The 21,047-nt window shown below is 38.7% G+C and overlaps 1 protein-coding gene and 1 long non-coding RNA gene across 2 annotated transcripts in view; one reads left to right on the forward strand and one right to left on the reverse strand.

Moving 5' to 3' along the window:
• RAB5A (RAB5A, member RAS oncogene family) overlaps window positions 1-21,047 on the reverse strand; it is a 29,055-nt gene that overhangs the window by 2,185 nt on the left and 5,823 nt on the right. Inside the window, exons 2-5 of the mRNA XM_034402247.3 lie at window positions 19,049-19,301; window positions 6,764-6,915; window positions 5,325-5,447; window positions 2,376-2,469 (exon numbers count right to left, since the gene is read on the reverse strand). Coding sequence (XP_034258138.1) covers window positions 2,376-2,469; window positions 5,325-5,447; window positions 6,764-6,915; window positions 19,049-19,211 — 532 coding nt within the window. The 5' untranslated portion in view covers window positions 19,212-19,301. The remainder of the gene's footprint in view (window positions 1-2,375; window positions 2,470-5,324; window positions 5,448-6,763; window positions 6,916-19,048; window positions 19,302-21,047) is intronic.
• Window positions 4,977-19,077, forward strand: LOC148114308 (uncharacterized). Its single transcript, XR_015733973.1, has 3 exons — window positions 4,977-5,073; window positions 11,326-11,430; window positions 16,787-19,077. It is a non-coding gene; the product is annotated as an uncharacterized LOC148114308 (long non-coding RNA).

The following is a 21,047-nucleotide window of genomic DNA, read 5'->3' on the forward strand; positions in this document are numbered from 1 at the left end:
GCAGTTCAGTTTAAGAGAGCAAGAGGGGGAAACCAACCTCGACTGCAGATGGAGCCCCTCTGGGCACGAAGACCGTTTGGGAGGAGAAGGTGGCTGAGGAGGGAGGAGTGTAGGCACAAGGACAGGGGACAGACGGATGGGGACTGCAGGAGAAGCAGCCCTTCTCCCCTTCTTCCAGCAATAGGAGTGTGTGTGTTCTCAACATGCCCAGAGTTTTCTTCTTCTCCTTTAGCCACCGAGAACTCGAAGTTCTCCCAGGGTCTGCCTGGAAGCAGCTCCAGCAGTTCTAACGGCTGCCTTCACAACTTGTGCAAAGACTGGAGATCCCCACTCCCTACAGCAGTAGACTTCTCCTTAACCTCCCAAGATTTTTGCCCCCATGGCTGCTGTGCGGCATAGGGTGTGGGTGGTCCGTGCAGACCATCTGCAGGTTTCGAGTGTGCTGAGTGGGCTTGCATCTTCAAGGAACTGGTAGCTTGCTGGGTACTGCGCAGGAGGTGCAAGGCAAGGTGCTGCCACCCAAAAACTGTTGCCGCGATCTCCGCTGCCTGGAACCGCCCAAAAACGCGATGCTCTTTCTTTGCCTCTGCACGCCCCATTTTTGGAATTGGGGAGGCAGCAGAGAAATCCAGGCAGTGGAGATTGCAGCAACAGTGTTTTGGGTGGCAGCACCTTGCCTTATGCCCCCTGCACAGCGCCTGCTTCGCCAACCAAGTCCCGACCTCTGTGCTTCCCTGGGCCGCTTCTGGAATCAAGCTCCGACCAAGGCAGCAAAGGTGCAGGGGGCTTGCTGGGAAGCCCGGCACCGTGTTTATGAGATGGCAGTGTCAAGGAGGACTGAAGTGCTGCATCTCTATGGGGCATTGCTGCAAGAATGCCAGGCTTTCAACGCCTACAGCTATAGGTAGGAAGACGGGGGCGTCTCCAGAGTGGAGCCTTTGGTGCCAAGTCCCTCTTCTGCCCCTATGAAAATCATCTCCCACCCTACCTACTCCAGTTAAATAGTGATAGGATTTGTTTTAAACTAATAAAAAGATCTGTGCTATTCGTTATCAAAATCCGAATGGAAGTGAGGACGCCGCTGCTCCTGATGCTGGTAGGCAGAGGCAGAATTCTTGTTTTCCTCCCCCAAAATTAAGGTGTGTCTTGTACTCTGAAAAATACGGTAATCATAAATTTGCGGGCCTGGTGGCTCAGCAGACTGAAAGCATTGTGATTAACACCAGCTGTCTGCAATTACTGTAAGTTCGAATCTCACCAGGCTCAAGGTTGACTCAGCCTTCCATCCTTTCTAAGGTAGGTAAATTGAGGACCCAGTTTGTGGGGGCAATAAGCTGAATTTGTATAAATATACAAAAAGTATGAAGGCTATTGCTTAACACATTGTAAGCCGCCCTGAGTGTCTGGGCAGAGATCATTTTTTTTTAAAAAAATGAGTCGTGTGCCAAGCATCTGAATTTTGATCACATGTCCTTGGGGATGTTGCGTGTGTGAAAAATGGTCATAAGTCACTTTTTTCAGTGCCACTGTAACTTTGAAGGATCACTAAACAGTTATATGTTGAGGACTACCTGTAAATACTTTTTTTACAGGTTTGCAAAATTACTTTACAAACATATTGGAAATATAAATGCTTTCTAATGAGACTTTACTTACTTAAAAGAATAAAGGAAAATGTCAACATAATATGGTACAGCTCCAATTAACTGAACAACATTGGAATAAGCTGAATTTGATACAAACAGTAAAAACTGATCTAATGCATATTCTCAGATATTGAAATTAAATATAATTTTGAATTTGAGTTTAGTATTACTTGAGCTGGCTCATCTCAATATGCCTAATGAATAAGATGTCAAATTAAAGCCTTAGTTTAGGCCACGTTCACAAATAAGCCTGGATTCCATTCCAGATGTTTAGCAGCCTTCAGATCATTTTTAATTTAATACGTTTATTAAATATGGGCTCCTTCTGATAAAACCAAATTTTCCTCAATCGTGATTTATGGGGCCATAAACTGCCTACCATAGCATTATCAGAAAATATTGTAATAGAAACAAATAGAAGAAAAGTGCTTCGTTAAAAATAAATCAAGTTATATGCTCAAAGTGAACATTATCTTTGCTAATCTACTTTTTATTTAAATATTCTGCCTTCCATTAATACTTTTGACTTTATCTATTTGAAAATAGCTGTAAATTATATAAAATTGCAGTGCATTTTATGATAAAAAATGTCAAATTATTATTAACAAGCAGCAATCAGAGACCAGGCTGTCCATTTGCCACTGAAGTCTGATAATTTTGATGACTGCTCTCTCTTAACGTGTCACAAAAATATTTTTAAACTGTAACTTTAAGTAAGAGTTCACTTACCAATTGCCATGAATATTTCATTTACATTCACTGATGTTTTAGCTGAGGTCTCCATGAACAATAAACTGTTGTCATCTGCATAAGACTGTGCTTCCTGTAAATTTAAAATGTCCATTTATTTTTCCTGCTGTAATTCTGTATTATACAAAATATGTATTGTCTGCAGTTAGAATAGTGTTTTAAAGATCAAATTTTAACTTGACTAGTTTAGTCAGTTCAATACTCTCAGCAAAAATAAGTAATTTTAAAGATTTGCAGTGACAACTACACAAATGAACAAAAATGCAACTGGATGAAGCAGAAGTATGAAACTGCTGAGTTATTTCTTCTTATGATCTATAAATGTCCAGTGTTTCAAAGCTAAAATCTGAAAGTTTAGTGATTAAAGGATAAAGAAAATTAATTCTAATTATGATACTATACTTATTCAAAAACAAAAGGGCTAACAAGGAAAAGTTATACACATAATTGTAGCCCTGCTTATATAGAATTTATTTAGAGTTAATTTTTACGGTAAACTCAAAATTTTAAAAAAAATTTGAAGAAGGAAATAACAAACCATTTCTGAACTGTTGACAAGTTACTAAGAATCAAGTTCAACTCAAACTCTTGTTTATTTTTGCACTTACACTGAGAACTTATCTTTAAATCTTCAATGCACTTTACATGCTATTTAGGTTGGTGCTTGTTAAAATATACTTGAAATGGTAAACATACTGATGCTAAATTTAACGTATCTTCCATAACTACCCTATTTCACTGAATTTTCTGCAACCAGTCATGTTTTTGATTTATGGGATTCCAAATAAGATTCAAAAAGGCAATAAATAACAGCTCCAAATATGTAGAAAATTCTATTACAATACAGTAAATATCAAGGAGCTGTGACCTCTACAATTTAATTTTTGAAAATACTATAAAATCAATACAGTTGAACCTCTTGTGACAGCTGAAAACCAAGAAAATATTATAAACTTATAATATTATAATAAGTTACAATATTATAAACTTATGATATGTCCATATTAGCACTTATATGTGTAAACTTATTGTTGATAATTCTCTTGGCAGTGTTATTTATCCTTACTTTAAAGGTAGTGAAATATTAATACTAGACTTGAATAGGTGTGCTTTACTAAAACTTTCACAAGTACATGGAAGCATTTCTAATTTTTCTTTCCAATTCAAATACCCTCTTTTACAGCTCCGGCTTTTCTCTATAATGTTTATACACAAAGAATTGTATTTTTCATGGCCCTCAAAATTCCTGACAGGTCCTACTTTTATCCATAATTATCACCAATTAAAATCTGCCTGTCTGTTAAAGTATGCATATATATATTTTTGCACTTCATCTTGCTATAAATCTGTTGAATTGTTTAAGGATTGGCCAAAATCATCCAATGAACCCCAAGAATGTGTGACAATTTAAATTGGGGCTTCCATAGTCCAAATGTAATACTTTATTTATTCAAACATATTAACTAACACGTTAGGTAAACACACGCAGTGTATACCTGGGCTTCTGAATATCAGACAGTATCTAAGATTTTTAATTTTTTTAAAAGAATTATGTAGTGATAGTATTTATCTTCTTGCATTTCCATGCTTTCGAACTGCTAGGTTGGCAGGAGTTAGAGCTAGAACAGAAGCTCACCTCATTATGTGACGCTCAGGTCTTGAAACCGGGCTGTTGGCTTTCCAGTCAACAAGCCCAGCTTCTTAACCACTGAACCACTGCATCACCCCAAGGTACCACTTTGGTGGGAAGGTAACAGCAGTCTGTGACATCATGTTGGCCATATGACCATGGAAATATCTTTGGCCACACTGACTCAATGGTCCTTGAAACTGAGATAAACTGTTCCCTATAATTGGCAACAACTAGCAGAGTAATTCTTTACTACTGATAGTAAAGATCCTTTATTAGTGGTAGTATAACATGAGTTATACTCTTCAATTTCATCTGGCAGTTCTAAACAATTACAATTATTGTAATAAATATTATGTTGCTTAATAAGGAGAAGGGAGAACTGATATTTTTTTATGTACCATGTTTTCCCGAAAATAAGACCCTGTCTTATATTTTTTGAACCCTGAAATAAGCACTTGGCCTTATTTTTGGGGAGGTCTTATTATTTTGGGGCGCATGGAGGAAACCAGAGGAAATGGCAGGGACCAGGCTGTGCATGTGTTTAAATATTTTCAGGGGATGGCTTATTTTCGGGGGGGGGGGGAGCTTATTTTATGGCATGCGCTTAAAAGCCCGATTGGGCTTATTATCAGGGGATGTTTTATTTTCAGGGAAACAGGGTACTACTCTGTTAGTATAAATATAGTAGTACTCAGTACTCAATGTTAATTGGTTCTGGGAGGCATGACAGCACTAAAAACAAGTGCCAAACAAACAAGATGACTTTCCATGTGACCTTTTGTTTTGGCCAGGAAAAACTGTCTTTTTTTCCTATGCCAGTGATCTTCCCAGAAATGCTTACTTCCTGTCCACCCTCTGTAGCCATCCCCCTTCCTTTTGTAGCAACCTTCCAAGTATGACCGATTTCCTGTCTGCCCTCTACAGCGATCCCTTTCTTCCTTTTGCAGGACGCCTACCAAAGAAACTATGAGTACCGAGACAACATTTGTCATCAAAATGTATTAATTACCAAATTTACGAGTTTTGAAGCAGTCAAATACCGAGGTACAATTGTAATTACTATCATTTGCTTCCCAGCCACTGTCATTCCAGATATTATTTTTACATTGATAAGTAGATTTCGATGTTTCAGAAGATGAGTGATGACTTAGAATATTCATAGTATGAATCACAAAATGAACACCTAACTAGCAGTATCCTATCCAAGTAATAATATTACTACAGTGTTTTACATTTCTATATATTATTTCAGCAAAGCTACAATTTCAGACAAAAATATTAGAACTAAAACTTACCTGAAAATCTACAGCCCTTTTGTTAGCTAGATCAGCCTTATTTCCTGCTAAAGCTATTACAATGTTGGGGCTTGCTTGCCTCTGGAGTTCTTTTACCCAGTTTTTTGCTCTTGCAAAAGATTCCTGTCAAGTATTTAAAGAAAAAATGCATTTCTTTTTCCATTTTACAAGATGCCAATAAAAGGATATGGCTTGATATCCAATGCCAAAAACTACATTTTAATTTAATTCTGTTTACTCTTTTGTTGCATAAACTCCTAATTTTACAAACTCCTGCTTCAATGAAAATTTGTTCAACATTATAAATTAATCTATAAAATAGCCACGTCATTAACGTGAAATAGGCAAAGTAAAATGTTTTGTAAACAGCCAGCATCTATATAGCTTATTAGTCTTCCATTCCTACATTTTTTCCTTTAATAATTTTATTACTTTATTGTACTATATCTTGAATATATATATCTTCTTATTCTTTATACTTTTGATGAAATAGATCTCAATCTATAAAAAATATTCTATAATAAATGTAGATATATTACAAAATTATTTTAATATCTTAAAACAAAGAATGGAAAAAACATGACATAATGTAGATGTTCACTCATTACTTTAACTTTTAAAATGGATACATGAATAAAAATTATAATAACAAATTATTTATTTACTATATATTTATTTTATTTATTAATATATACTCCACCTGTATTATCTTTACAAATAACTCAAGGTAGCAAACATTTCCAACAGTTTCTTCCTCCTATTTTTCCCACAACAACAATCTTGTGATGTGAGAGAAACTGACTGGCCCAAAGTCACCCAGCTGGCTTTCATATTGAATATTAATATTATAAAAAATAAAAATTAACAAGGCAACATAGCAACAACCCACATAAGATGCAGAAATGATAACGGTATAAAAATATGAAATTATCTTAATTAAACTTGAAGGAAAACTATCCAAAATGTGTTTTTTGTGCTGTAGCTTCATAATGGATAGCAGTGCTTTTCATCCAGTGAAAAGTTTGGGTGATCAAAAGCACAATAGTATAATTTGATATTCTATGGTATAGAACCAACCTTTGCAATATTTTGCAAAAGAACAAGACAATTTGGGAATATATACTGCAAATTGCTTTGAAGACTGAAAAACAACAGCAATTTTAGGAGCAATATATAGCAGAAAATGGTTTCCTGAAATCTATTCTAAAGTTAAAAAAGCCCTAATACTTAGGAAATGGCAGGAGAGGGGGGAAAATTCTCTCATCCTAAAATTTTTGAATGTAAATAAACTATGTTATTGAACAACTGCCGTCATATGTTAAAAATAAAGCAAAAATATTTGTTATGATGGAAATACTATTTCATATTGTATAAATTAATATTATACCAATGTTTTTATTGATAACAAAGATTTCAACTATCACATTAACTTTACCTACCTCATTGGTAATATCGTATACAACTATAGCTGCCTGTGCTCCTCTGTAATACATTGGTGCCAAACTGTGGTACCGTTCTTGACCAGCTGTATCCCAAATTTCAAATTTTACTGTTGTGTCATCAAGACATACCGTTTGCGTTAAAAAAGCAGCTAAAGAAAGAGAGAAAGGAACAGAAATTGGGTTCTCTGCATGTCCCATTAGCTTAGAACATTATTTTCTGCCACACTCCATTAAAAATTCCATGACAGTAATAATGTTTTATTTTAATAGGTTTATAGACACAGGGCTGCATGTTGACTTCTAATATCAGTGTATATACTATAAGGTCAAATCTAAATTCAATTCATAACTTTGCAAGTGTTAAATTTCAATAAAAATATTTAAATATAGGAAGACAATCTTTCATATAGCAAAGTAGATCTGGTGCTGATGACAATTATCTAAATCCAAACTATAAGGCGTTTTATGATTAATGATGATAAGATCTCCTTTTCCACTCCATGTATTCGAAAATTACTAGACTGAGGAAGGTTCATTTAATAACTTGTCCATGTAATCACAAGGTACTGAGCTTGATTTAAAAAAAAAGATCCGCTTCTGAACTTCATGCTTGATGTGGAAAAGAATGAAACTCTGACTTTGGATTTTACAGATTATACTGATAGATAGAAATGACTTGTTCATATTATTATGGAAAAGCAAAAAGTTGTGATTTGATGCTAATGCCTTATTTTAATGTAACAGACTCGGAAGTCAATGCTTCTTTTTCTCCCCTCCCCCCATCTTCCCTCACTTCAGTTCCCCCTCCGCCCCTGCTCTTCTATTTACTTTTGTATTTTATAATACTCTATAACTTGAGCCTGAGTGGCGTAGGAGGCTAATGCCTCCTAAGGCAGCATTTAACATCCAGCTGCCTGCAATTACTGCGAGTTCAATTCTTCCCAGGCTCAAGGTCGACTCAGCCTTCCATCCTTTCTAAGGTAGATAAATTGAGGACCCAGTTTGTGGGGGCAATAAGCTGACTTTGTATAAATATACAAAAGTATGAAGGCTATTGCTTAACGCATTGTAAGCCACCCTGAGTCTCCGAAGAAGGGCGGCACATAAATCAAATTAAAAAAAAAAAAACCTTAATAAAAATGTTTTTAAAAAACCTTTAGCTTTATTCAGAAGGAAAACTGATCTTTGTTCTATATTATTTCCTTACTTCCTATTAAACACTTTGCCACGCCCCAAGTTTCTAAAATTAAATGATCAATTCCAACTTCGTTTTTCTAGTTTCTTAGTTATTATGGCAATTATCTATTTCTTAAAGTTTATTTCAATGCAGAGAAAAATGCACACACACACACAAACATGTGTGAGATATTCTGGGAAGAACAAGTAAATCCAAAACAATGCAGAAGTAATAGACATCTACAGTTCTGCAGCATATTGCAAAGATAGGAATAAAAGTGTAAAACAAATGGGAACAAGCTTTAAGTCTGATCTGTATTATAAGCGATAGTGTCAGGCAGACTTCAATTTTCTAAGAAAGTACAAGTTACTGTAGATCCAATGGTTTATAAATTTTCTTTATTATTTTATTTGATTTATTAGATTTGTGTGCTGCCCATCTGGGTTTACAAACATTGAATGTCAGTAAACATTAAAATGATCAGACACTAAATAATAATGGATTCAACTTCAAAACATCTGGAGCACCACTTGAACACCATTGGCACTGACATACACTATTAGTCAATTGCAAAAGCTGACTTTACTCGAACAGTTTACATCCTGCAATGATATCTGTAACACCATCAAACGTCTACATCTGCCTATCCCAGGTCCTTGGAAAGGACTTGATAGGTGACAAAAATGCCAAATCCAATCTGAACAACTGTGCAACAAACCATCATTTATAATTGAAAGATGCGGGGAAGAGAGTATGAAGTACACAGGGGAAGAAGAGGAAATTTGGAGCATAAAGAGCAGGATGTATATAGAACTTTCACTGTGGTCTAGTTTATATGTAACACTATTTCCTTACACCCAAGGCTCTATGACATATGACATAGTCACTAGAAGTTAGGTTGCATATCTGGTCTCTGGATCAGTAGTGAAGTTCCCCAAACTTCTGATTTCAAGTGACTTCAATCTGCCTTCCTTCCACTCAGCCTGAGAAGTGGCTGTTCATAATATCCATGGCAGCCATGTCATAGATCCAACCCAGAACACTGGTCATAGACTAGAACTAATAGTCTTATAGGAGCAATGCCAATGTCATCTATATGGGGAATCTAAAAATATCCTTGAGACTCTGTTACACCACCCGACTCTGCAGAGACCAGACCCACCCAAATGGTCTGCCCCCAGAGGCTGATGGACCCAGAAGGAACTGGGAGATATCCTGAAGGATTTGCTAACTCTAACCCTATTTAATCTCTCTTAACCCTTCGCTCCCATTATTTTCCATGGTTCACAGAGGAATTAAAGGTTCTGAAATTGAGGCACCTAGATTGCCACTGGAGATGAGGATAAGTCTGCTATTAAGATCTAAAAAGAGTTGTAGTAACACAGTGGTTAGAATGCAATATCAGAGACTAACTCTGCCTGTAGACAGGAGTTTGATCCTGATAGGCTCAAAGTTGACTTAGCTTTCCATCCTTCTGAGTCAGTAAAATGAGGACACAGATTGTTGAGGTCAATATGCTGATATTGTAAACTATACAAAGAGTGTTGTAAAGCAAGGGTCCCCAACCTCCAGGCTGTGGACCAGTACTGGTCTGTGGCCTATTAGGAACTGAACCACACAGCTGGAGATGAGAGGCAGGTGAGTGAAACTGTGCATGCGTAGAATCTAGGTTGCACAATTTCCACCCCACCCCTCAGACAGTGGAAAAATTGTCTTCCATAAAACTGGTTCCTGGTAACAAACAGGTTAGGAATTGCTGTAAAGTACTGTACAGTGATATATAAGTTTTAGTGCTCTTGCTAACTCTGCACTACAATGAAATATTGCGTTTTCCATAAAATGAAAAAATAATACTTCTCTGTTCTTATTGCATCTGCAAAATCGCTCTTCGGCCCTGTTCCTATTGCCGGATCCCTCCTAGGCTTGGGGATTTTTATTTTTTTTGGGGGGGGGGGAGGGGGCGGGGAGGCTTGAACAATCATTTCCAAGGCCAAGCAGAAGAATTTCCTGAAAAATCACTGACCTTTGTTCCCGGTTGAAACCCTTCTGTGCTGCAGATCCTCATGAGATGTCTAGGGAGTCATCTTGCCTAGTAATATGGGATCAGTTTGACCCTGTTGCTCCTAGGGAAGAGGACAGGGTCCTTTGTGTTGTCAATTCAACTATCTCTCCATAGATTCTTGTCCCTCCAGGCTGGTGATTCACCATGAGCAGCAAGTGTATTCATGCAGTAATAAATTCCTCACTGCGGGAGGGGATATTCCTAGGACTTTTTGAGGAAGCTCTGGTTTGTCCTCTCCTTAAGAAACTATCACTTGATCTCACCTGCCTGGACAATTTCTGTCCAGTTTCCCATCTTCCTGAAAACGATAGAAAAGGCAGTTGCTTAGCAGCTCCAGAGAGTCTTGTATGAAAAGGATTTCCTGGACCTCTTTCAAGGCCTGGATTCAGGCCTAGTTTTGGGACAGAGACTTATGGACGGTCTCTGGTGAGAGTGAAATGAAAATAGTGCAACCATTCTCACTCCTCTTGACCTTTAAATGGCCATTGATACCATCGACCATGGTATTCTTTTGGTCAGCTTCATAAGTTGGATGCTGGACAGCACAGCTTTAAACCAGTTCAGCTCATTTCTCTGAGGTTGGTTACAATTGGTATTGATAGGGAGTGAGATCCAACCCCTGGCCTGCTCACTTGCAGCATTCCATAAGGTTTATACTCTCCTATTTAACATCTACATGAAGTCGCTGCATTGAGATATCATCAATATGCCAATGACATTCAGCTCTACATCTCTATACATGAGTAATGCTGTCTCTGCTCTCTTGCAATGCTTGGAGGCTGTGAGGTCCTAGATGGGAAACAACAGATTTCAAATGAACCCTGGCAAGACTGAGTGCCTTTGGGATCTGAGATTGTCATGCCTAGTTCTAGACGGGGTTGCACTTCCCTGTTCAGATCCATTTTGCAACTTGAGGGTTCTCCTGGATTCACATCTCCTGCTCGAAGAGCACGGAACAGGCATGACTATGAGAATTTTGCATAGCTCCAGTTTGTGCACCAGCTGCCACCTTTCCTGGTTTGTGAATCCTTGTGCTGAGTTACTCAAGCCCTAGTCAATTCTCATTTGGACTATTGAAATATATTCCATATGGGCTTGAAATCCATTTGAAAGCTTAAATTAGTGCAAAGTATGGCAGTGAGAGCAGTATTGGGCTATTATTACCCCTCTGCTCCACAAACTACACTGGCTACCCATCTGCTTCCGAGTGTAGTTCAAGATGCTGATTATGACTTTTAAAGCTCTTAATGGCATAGGTCCAGGCTATCTAATGAAATGTATTGTCCCACTACAACTATCCTGTCCTATTCACTCCAGCAGAGCGGCCCTATTGCAGATCCCATCAGTCAAAGAACTCTGTCAGGATCCAGAAGAGGAGCCTTCTCTACTGCAGCACCTGCTCTTTGGAATACCCTGCCCTCTAGGGTAAGATCTACCCCCACATCCTATCCTTTCATAAGAGTCTGAAGACCTAGTTCTAAAAATCTGTCTGGGGACCCAATGGAGAAACTCAACTCTGGAGGTGGCTTTAGTCTAGATTGACAGCAGACTCCACCTCCCCTCCTCTGCTCCCCAATGCTCAACTTTTTTACTAGTCATATTTGATTTACTTTTTTTTTCTTTTTCCTTGTTTTCTTTTTCTGCCATTTTACTTTCTTTGTTTTAACGTGCTTTTTATTTCTTTATCATTGTGAACTACTTAGTATATCCCATGACGAGATACGTGGCAAATTTGTGTTTATTACAAGAAATCCAAAGAAAGCAACATAATGATCTAGCAGATTATGCAAACCTAAACATTATATGATGTATTTTTATTTCAACTTACATCACCAGAATCTAATGCAATAGACATAACTGGAAGTATCCAAAAATTTGAAATAAATAACATCCATGTTATATTGTGCATAGGCTTCTGAGACAAAACTGACTTCAATATGTTTTAGGACAACCACATGTAGACTGCATCACGGAAGATGACAGCAAAGAGATATAAAAATGTCTTTGCTACCATCTGCTCGTCAACCAATTTTTTTGCAATTCATATCTGATAGCCCTAATTTTATTGGTTACTTGGTCAGATTATTGGCTGAAACTTCACAGGGCAACTGTAATGGTACATGTCTGGCAATGTCCAAGATAACAGACTGTATGTTTTCATTGTACTATTGTACCACCTACAATACAATTAAAACTGGTTTAGTAAAAACATTTCAGTTCATGAAGAAGGCTAAATGTTCAATGTCACCACTAAGTCCCTGATACCAACCCCAAATTTGCTTCTTTTCCATAACCATAGTTCTTTGCACTAAATACTAGTGTTTTGATCACATGATACTGTTTTTCATAAAGAAAGGGCAATTGCTCATTAATAGCAATAGCATTTAGATTTATACACTGATTTGTAGCACTTTACAGCCCTCTCTAAGCAGTTTAACCAATTTCTAACCAATCTCATTGTATATATGATGTACAATCACAATAAAGGCTACACTATTTACAGCATATTGCCCCAATAATCTGGGCCCTCATTTTACCGACCTTGGAAGGAAGGTAGTCAGTCAACCTTCAGCCAATGAGGATCAAACTCATGGCAGTGAGCTGCACTAACCTGCAATACTATATTCTAAACATTGTGCCACCACAACTCCCACGGTATTTTAAATACATCAAATTATTGGAATTTTATCAATTACTAAGGATGTATAAAATAATCTATGAACAAATTGTCCCCAATAGTACACTAAATTCTAAACATGCGCTCAATCCATGAAAAAGTGTTTTGGATGGAAGAGGGAATGTTTAAAGACCCAAGCATATCAATTACAGTTGTGTGTGTCTGTGTGTGTGTGCCTGTGTGTGTGCCTGTGTGTAAATGTTTTCTGTATTATTGATTACCAGTGTTGATAATCATTGTTATATATCTACAATGGAGAAGTAACATGGGGCTTACTCTACTTTCTTCATAAGTGCTCATCCACCATCATGCCAAAGAAGGCTATTGGTTCTTCCCAACAATGATAGATGTTGGTGCATCATACTAATAGACTAGATCAGAGGTTCCCAACCCATGGGCCATGGCTTACTCGCAACCGGGCCCTATGAGTGGCGGGCTGCAGTGTGCCTGACGCTCACACAAATGAAGTTGTGTGCATGCACATGCACACCTGCCCTTCACATAAACCATCCTCTTTCCCCCCCACACACACACACCAGGCCACCAATCGGAAAGGTTGGGGAATGCTGGACTAGACAGAAGATAGAAACTTTATTTTAGTCATTGAACAATAAAATACATTCAATGAAATGAACAACAGCAAAGTACCCCGAACAACATGAATTATTGGCAACTATTTGTGAGTGAAGTTTACACATAATATAATAAAATTTTACTATTTCTACAGAAATAAGTTTATCTAGATTGTTTAACGAAAAATAAAAATGATCAATGACCCCAGAAATTTAAATAAAAGAGGGGTAATCAACTAGTGGCAAATGTCCCTATAAAACTGGCAATACAGAAGAAAGCTCACAGGGGCAGAGTCATGTTTCATATGGGGTTTTCGTTTCAAGCCAGCTGTGGGGGAAGATTAAATTGAACTAAAGAAAAGGCTCTCTTGAATTTGAGAATTATGAAATGATATAAATATGATGAACTAAATAGTGACTCTCAACCATGGAATAATGAATTAACATCAATATATTGTTTAAGGTTAGTGTAAAGGTCATACAGATACTCATTGCTAATTAGAATCAAAATCACTAAGCTGCTAATAACACAGCTAGCATGTTTTAGGCACTTAAACTGTGCCTCAAGTTGTAGTTATAGAAATATTTTTCTTTGATATCAATAGTTTAACAAGATACTTTTCCAGGACCTCTACTTGCAGTCATTACAGAGTAATGCCCTGAACAGAAAACATATTAATCTTCCACATAAACATCACTGGTATTATGTTGCATGTCTCCGCAAGAGGAAAAAACTCCACAGGTCAAACACAGGACAATGCTTATGGGCTATAATTGTGACCATGTGACTGAGGAACACTGCAAAGGTCATAGATAGATAGATAGATAGATACATAGATAGATAGATAGATAGATAGATAGATAGATAAATGGGTGTGGCCTACTGATGACAGCTAACGAGCTAGAAATGGATCTATTTAGGTCTCCCACCTAGCAGTGAGAGCTTGCTAGGTGTTAGAAAAGAAAAAAGCCCAGAACCGAGTAGATGAGATTCTACTGAGCTGGAGCTACAAAAAAACGTTGGCTACGTAGGGAAAACCTGGCTAGAAGAAAAACACACATAAACCCTACGAAGAAGTAAGAAAATTGATATATATATATAGATATAGATATAGATATAGATATAGATGTAGGTCTTTGGTTATTCGGGTCTTCTCCCACGTAAAATTGGAAGTGTCTTGGCGACGTTTCGACGAAGTCTCATTCGTCATCTTCAGGCTGGTGTTCTCGGCTTCGTGCTTCCAGGAGCAATGTGAGATCGCAGCTGTCTCTTCCTTTTAACTGCTAGTGGGGGTGTGAGCTGATTGGGTGGGAACTTGGCTGTGTTCTGATTGGGTGGAGGTGTGTTCTGATTGGTTAGGGGCTTGGCTGTGCTCTGATTGGATGGGGGGTTGGTTGTGCTCTGATTGGCTGGGGGGGTGTTCTGTTTGGGTGGGGGCTTGGTTGTGCTCAGCTTAGTCTGAGTTGCAGGGGGATTTGAGCTGGTGAGCTGCGTTGTTGTTGTTTGGCTTCGTGTTTGTGGCCGTGCGAGCTCTTCATGGTGGGTGTCAGTCTGCTTCATGTATGGATTGGAGGGGTTTAAAGTGGCTAATGATGCAGCTGCAGTCTGGCTTCTGGTCCTTGGTCGTGGCTCATTATCAGTGTGGGTTTGAGTCTGCTTTCTGCGTGGATGTGTGGTGGTGACATCCTGTGTGGCTCTCGTGAGTGTGGGTCTGGTGTCATTCGTCGTGTTAGGGACTCGTTTGTCAATAAGGGCGGGTTTCCAAATGGCTGGTAGGCGGGAGGTATCGTCTCGTTTGTTCATGCTGTGTGGGCGTTTTTCTATCTCGATGGCTTCTCTGATTATTCTGTTGTTAAAGTGTTCAGTTTTGGCGATAGTTCTGGTCTTTTTAAAATCAATATCATGTCCTGTGGCTTTAAGATGTTGGACCAGGGAAGAAGTTGGTTCCTCTTTTCTGACTGAGTTCTTGTGTTCTTCTATGTGTGCACTTATTTGTCTGTTGGTTTGTCCGATGTATGTGGTGGGGCAGGCGGTGCATGGGATTTCATATACTCCTTGATTTTCTAACTCAATTTTGTCTTTGGTGAGAGGGGTGATCCCATGGGTGCGCCTTCTATTTGTTTGTATTTCTGTCCATTATAGATTAAGTATGTGTTGGATAGGCAGTGGTTGGTCAGATCTAAGATGTGCTTGGGGGGGGGGTTATATTTGTTTTGGATAACTGTCAAAGAAGCCTTGACAGTTATCCAAAACAAATATAACCCCCCCAAGCACATCTTAGATCTGACCAACCACTGCCTATCCAACACATACTTCATCTATAATGGACAGAAATACAAACAAATAGAAGGAGCACCCATGGGATCATCCCTCTCACCTGTCATTGCCAACCTCTATATGGAATACTTTGAACCCGCCTGCACCACCACATACATCGGACAAACCAACAGACAAATAAGTGCACGCATAGAAGAACACAAGAACTCAGTCAGAAAAGAGGAACCAACTTCTTCCCTGGTCCAACACCTTAAAGCCACAGGACATGATATTGATTTTAAAAAGACCAGAACTATCGCCAAAACTGAACACTTTAACAACAGAATAATCAGAGAAGCCATCGAGATAGAAAAACGCCCACACAGCATGAACAAACGAGACGATACCTCCCGCCTACCAGCCATTTGGAAACCCGCCCTTATTGACAAACGAGTCCCTAACACGACGAATGACACCAGACCCACACTCACGAGAGCCACACAGGATGTCACCACCACACATCCACGCAGAAAGCAGACTCAAACCCACACTGATAATGAGCCACGACCAAGGACCAGAAGCCAGACCGCAGCTGCATCATTAGCCACTTTAAACTCTTCCAATCCATACATGAAGCAGACTGACACCCACCATGAAGAGCTCGCACGGCCACAAACACGAAGCCAAACAACAACAACGCAGCTCACCAGCTCAAATCCCCCTGCAACTCAGACTAAGCTGAGCACAACCAACCCCCCACCCAAACACAACACCCCCCCAGCCAATCAGAGCACAACCAACCCCCCATCCAATCAGAGCACAGCCAAGCCCCTAACCAATCAGAACACACCTCCAACCAATCAGAACACAGCCAAGTTCCCACCCAATCAGCTCACACCCCCACTAGCAGTTAAAAGGAAGAGACAGCTGCGATCTCACATTGCTCCTGGAAGCACGAAGCCGAGAACACCAGCCTGAAGATGACAAATGAGACTTCGTCGAAATGTCGCCAAGACACTTCCAATTTTACGTGGGAGAAGACCCGAATAACCAAAGACCTACATACAAACACCCACGAAAACCTGAGAAAACATCCATCCATCCATCCATCCATCCATCCATCCATCCATCCATCCATCCATATATATATATATATATATATATATATATATATATATATATATATATATATAGGTCTAATATTATTTTATTTTATTTTATTTATTCATTCTTTCACTATTATAACTTTGTAAATTGGCGATCTGGATTTTGCAGATGATATCGCCTTGAGAAAACTGAGACAAAACTACAATAAGTAACCACTATCTCAGATGAAGAAGCAACCAAATGGGCCTCAAGATAAGTGCTAAGAAATCAAAGAACATGTATCTGAGTCACACAGACCCCTCCAATAGATACGGGGAATCATACTTAGATCACAGCAACTTGAGGAAGTATAAAGGTTTACACATTTGGGTAGTGTAATCACTCCTAATGAAGATGCAGAGATGGACAAAGAAAGATCACATTGGAAAAGCAACAACTTTTTCCACAGGATTAAAAAAATCTGGCCATTGTCTATATCATTGAAACTTAAATTCTGTATGCTCACCGCTATAGCGATCCCAACAGCCATTAATGCCAGACGGGAAGGCATCAGTGACTATTAACCACAGACCTGATGTCTTCCAACAAAGATGCCTTCATAAAATCCTAAAGATTTACTATTTTGACCATATTACTAAAAATTACATAATATTGTTGTATGCAGAAGATTCCAAATTGCAGGTTATATTCTCCATATGGAGAACAATTGAATCCCCAAGGTGGCAATGAGATAGACACCCCCTCTCCCGATAGCAATAGCACTTAAGACATATATACCGCTTCATAGTGTTTTTACAGCCCTCTCTAAGTGGTTTACAAAGTCAGCATATTGCCCCCAACAATCTGGGTCCTCATTTTACCTACCTCAGAAGGATGGAAGGCTGAGTCAACCTTCAGCCGGTGAGATTTGAACTACCAAACTGCAGCTAGCAGTCAGCTGAAGTATCCTGCTGTACTGCACTCTAACCACTGCACCACCTCGGCTCTAATGCCAAACATTCAAAAGGATGTCCTCAAAATACATGGCAAAGAATGTTCATGGAAGACTTAAAAGATTATAAACATCACATGAGATGCTAAAGTATTCACCCAAAATAAAAAATGTTGGAGATCCCTTGCTGCCTGATATGCTATGTAGCATGGAAGAATTAATACTAATGCGAACGCAGTTTCAAACAAATGATCGCTGAACAAATGGTCAATAAATGCACAGGTAAGCCTCAACTTACAACCATTCATTTAGTGATTATTCAAAGTAATTTATGACTGTTTTTCACACTTACAACCATTGCAGCATACCCATGGTCACATAATCAAAATTTGGGCAATTGGAAACTGGCATATATTTATTACAATTGCACTATCCTGCATCATATGATCATCATTTAACGTTCTTAGCCAGCTTCTAATAAGCAAAATCTATGGGGGAATATAGATTCGCTTATTGACCACGATTCATTTAATTGCAATGATTCACTTAACAATAGTAGCAAAAAGATCATAAAACAAGGCACAACTTGCTTAAAAACTGCATCGCTTAGCAATGGAAATTTTGGGCTCTGTTTTGATTGTACGTTCCTGTAATGATATATGGGAATGACCTTAGCACACAAGATAGAATACAGCCCACAGATGCATAGTAGACAAAGCAAGAGGCTAAGGAAGGACCTTCTTTGTTACCATGCTGTAAAAGTGATGGTGAGAGAATTGTACTTTCAGACTTGCAGGTTTCTGTGAATATTTAGCATAAAGTAGATCTAGTTTATCTGGCGGTCTTTCCTGTCTGTGTACTTGTTAAGGCTGACATCAATCTTGGAGCCTGATTATATAATTCTCTTGCAATAACCTTTAGTTTGATAATTTAGGGAATGTCCCACTTGCTCCATCATTATGCAGCTATGAGAGGGCTCCCCAACCCCTGAATTGCTACCAGTCCAGAGCCTGTTAGGAACCAAGCCACTCAAGTGGTGGGCGGGCACGCAAAGCTTCATTTGCACATGTGCATAAAGTAGATTGCATATGCAAAATCATCCTTTTCCCCCACCGCTGTGTTGATCTGTGGAGCAAGAAAGGTGGAAGGCTGCTGAGCTGTGAGTTATGGTCGTCTCACTGATCATTCCCTAGGCAGCAACTCTTTCTCTAATCTTTCCACATACCATTACAGTAAGTGACAATTATTTAACTGTAAAATACAGCAGATTATAACATGATCTGTAGTTAACTGTGTTTTATTTAAAAACTTTCTCTAAAAATTGTCACATGGATTTTTAAGCAGATACTTTAAAAATTCACAGTGAATAAAAGACCCAATTATACAAGTAATACAATAGCTTGTGACAGAGACACAATTAAGTATAATTTAATTTACCTTGACATGATTACCAATTCATAAGCATAAATGATTAAATTTGAAATTGTAACATTTCTCACCTCCAATTGTACTTTCTTGGAACTCATGAAACTGGCCTTTAACAAAGCGAAGCACCAAACTTGATTTGCCAACTGCAGATTCACCAAGAAGAACTAACTTGAACTGACATATTTTATTCCCAGCATTGGGCCCATTGGGTCTAGTTGCTCCTCGGTTGGCCATGTCCAAATTAAAAAGGAGTCCCTTGTTTCAGATTCTTAAAAAAAAAGATTCCAGGATGCGAACCTCAATGTCCCTTCCCCTCAAGGCAGCCTGTAATATAAAATAGCATTCACATTTTAGCAAAGATCATAGGCAGAGTTATACTAACAAGTATAGTAAACTTTATAGGGTGCCTTGGTTTTCAAAACACTATATTTGATAGCAGGTTAACCAGCAAGGAGTTACAGCAAATCAAATACAGTATATATAACTGTGATGGCGAACCTATGGCATGCGTGCCACAGGTGACATACGTAGTCATATCAGTGGGCATGCGAGCTCAGCTCCAGTGGGCATGCACGTGCCAGCCAGCTGATTTTCGGGCCTTCTGGGCCCATCAGAAGTAGGGAAACAGGTTGTTTCCTGCCTCTGGAGGGCCTGGGGGTGGGTGGAGAAGGCCCATTTTTCTCTCTCACCTGGCTCCAGAGCCTCTTTATGAGTCCGGGGAGGGCGAAAACGGCCTTCCCCACCCCTGGAGGCCCTCTGGAGGCCCGAAACGTCCCCTTTCCCAACTTCTGGTTGGACAGGAAGTGACTTTTTTTGCTGTCCCCAGCCTCCAGAGCCTCTCTAGGAGTCTTTTCACTTTCCTCAGGCTAATTCCATCAAGGTGAATTGGTTTCTCAGATAGGCTGATCCATGTCATGCAGGGCTTTGAAGGTGAAAATCAACACCTTGCTTTGGATCTAAAACAAAACGGCAGCCAGTGCAGTTTGTGGAACATCAGTCTAATATGGGCCACCCAGGGGCCCCAAGAATTGTCCACACTGCTGCATTCTGGACTAGCTGAAACTTATGGATAAGATAGCAGCAACTAGAAATCTTTACAGCCTCTCAATAAAGCAACCATTTATTGGAAGAGATTGCAGTAGCTAAACAAGGACTAGCTTTAATTTACATCTGAAAGGAGGATTGATTCACCTCTTCAAGCCAGAACTAAAGTGCTCCTATGTCTAGTTAATTCAATGCCTAAATAAGACTCCTTTTTCCTCATTATTTTGTAGCTGAGAAGAATATGAAGTGGATAACAGAATTATGAAGATAACTCCCGCTTCTCACAATCTCCTTTCATGAGTGACTATCACTAGTTTCCCTTTACATTACTCAACATCTTTGTTTTCCCATTCCTAATCATTATGCATGGTTGATACATAGTGAAATTGTTGTGAGCATCACACTAGAACACTGAACATTGTTAGAAATAGCAATTTTTAATGTATTTAGAGTGGGAAAATTAGTAAATATATTAATGGAGAATAATCATATTAACTATACATCATTTCAATTAAATGTAACCCAAGATAAAATTTAGGCTTTATCCTGACTCTCACTACCCAGTATATAATTCAAAGAACAAGGATGGATTTCAGTCCACATTCACTTTCTTCAATGTTCATTCGAATCCCTAATTTATAAAATATAACCATCTAAATAAATTACAATTTGTACAATTACATTTCTTCAGAATACCACAAGCAGCACTGGAATTTACCAATTCTCAGAAAAAGAGCCATGTTACAGCAAAACCTCAGTGCCAAGACTCTGTAATCTTGAGAATATAGAAACAAAAATAAACTGGGAAACTATGGATGCCAACCTTTTGCTTTTCACACCAACATGTGCAGTTCAACTGAACTTCCTAAGCAGCAACATTATGATTCAACAACGCAAGGTCTGTTTCTATCCATGTTATTGTCACAAATCCATGCTATCGGTAAATTGACTATAACATTATTAAATCGGAATATTCTCCCAGAGTGGTTTATTGCTGAAGAAATATTGTGGTATGACTGATGGCAG

Source organism: Pantherophis guttatus, chromosome 4, assembly GCF_059756535.1.
Source record: "Pantherophis guttatus breed Tessera chromosome 4, ASM5975653v1, whole genome shotgun sequence".
NCBI classification, from domain to species: domain Eukaryota; kingdom Metazoa; phylum Chordata; class Lepidosauria; order Squamata; family Colubridae; genus Pantherophis; species Pantherophis guttatus.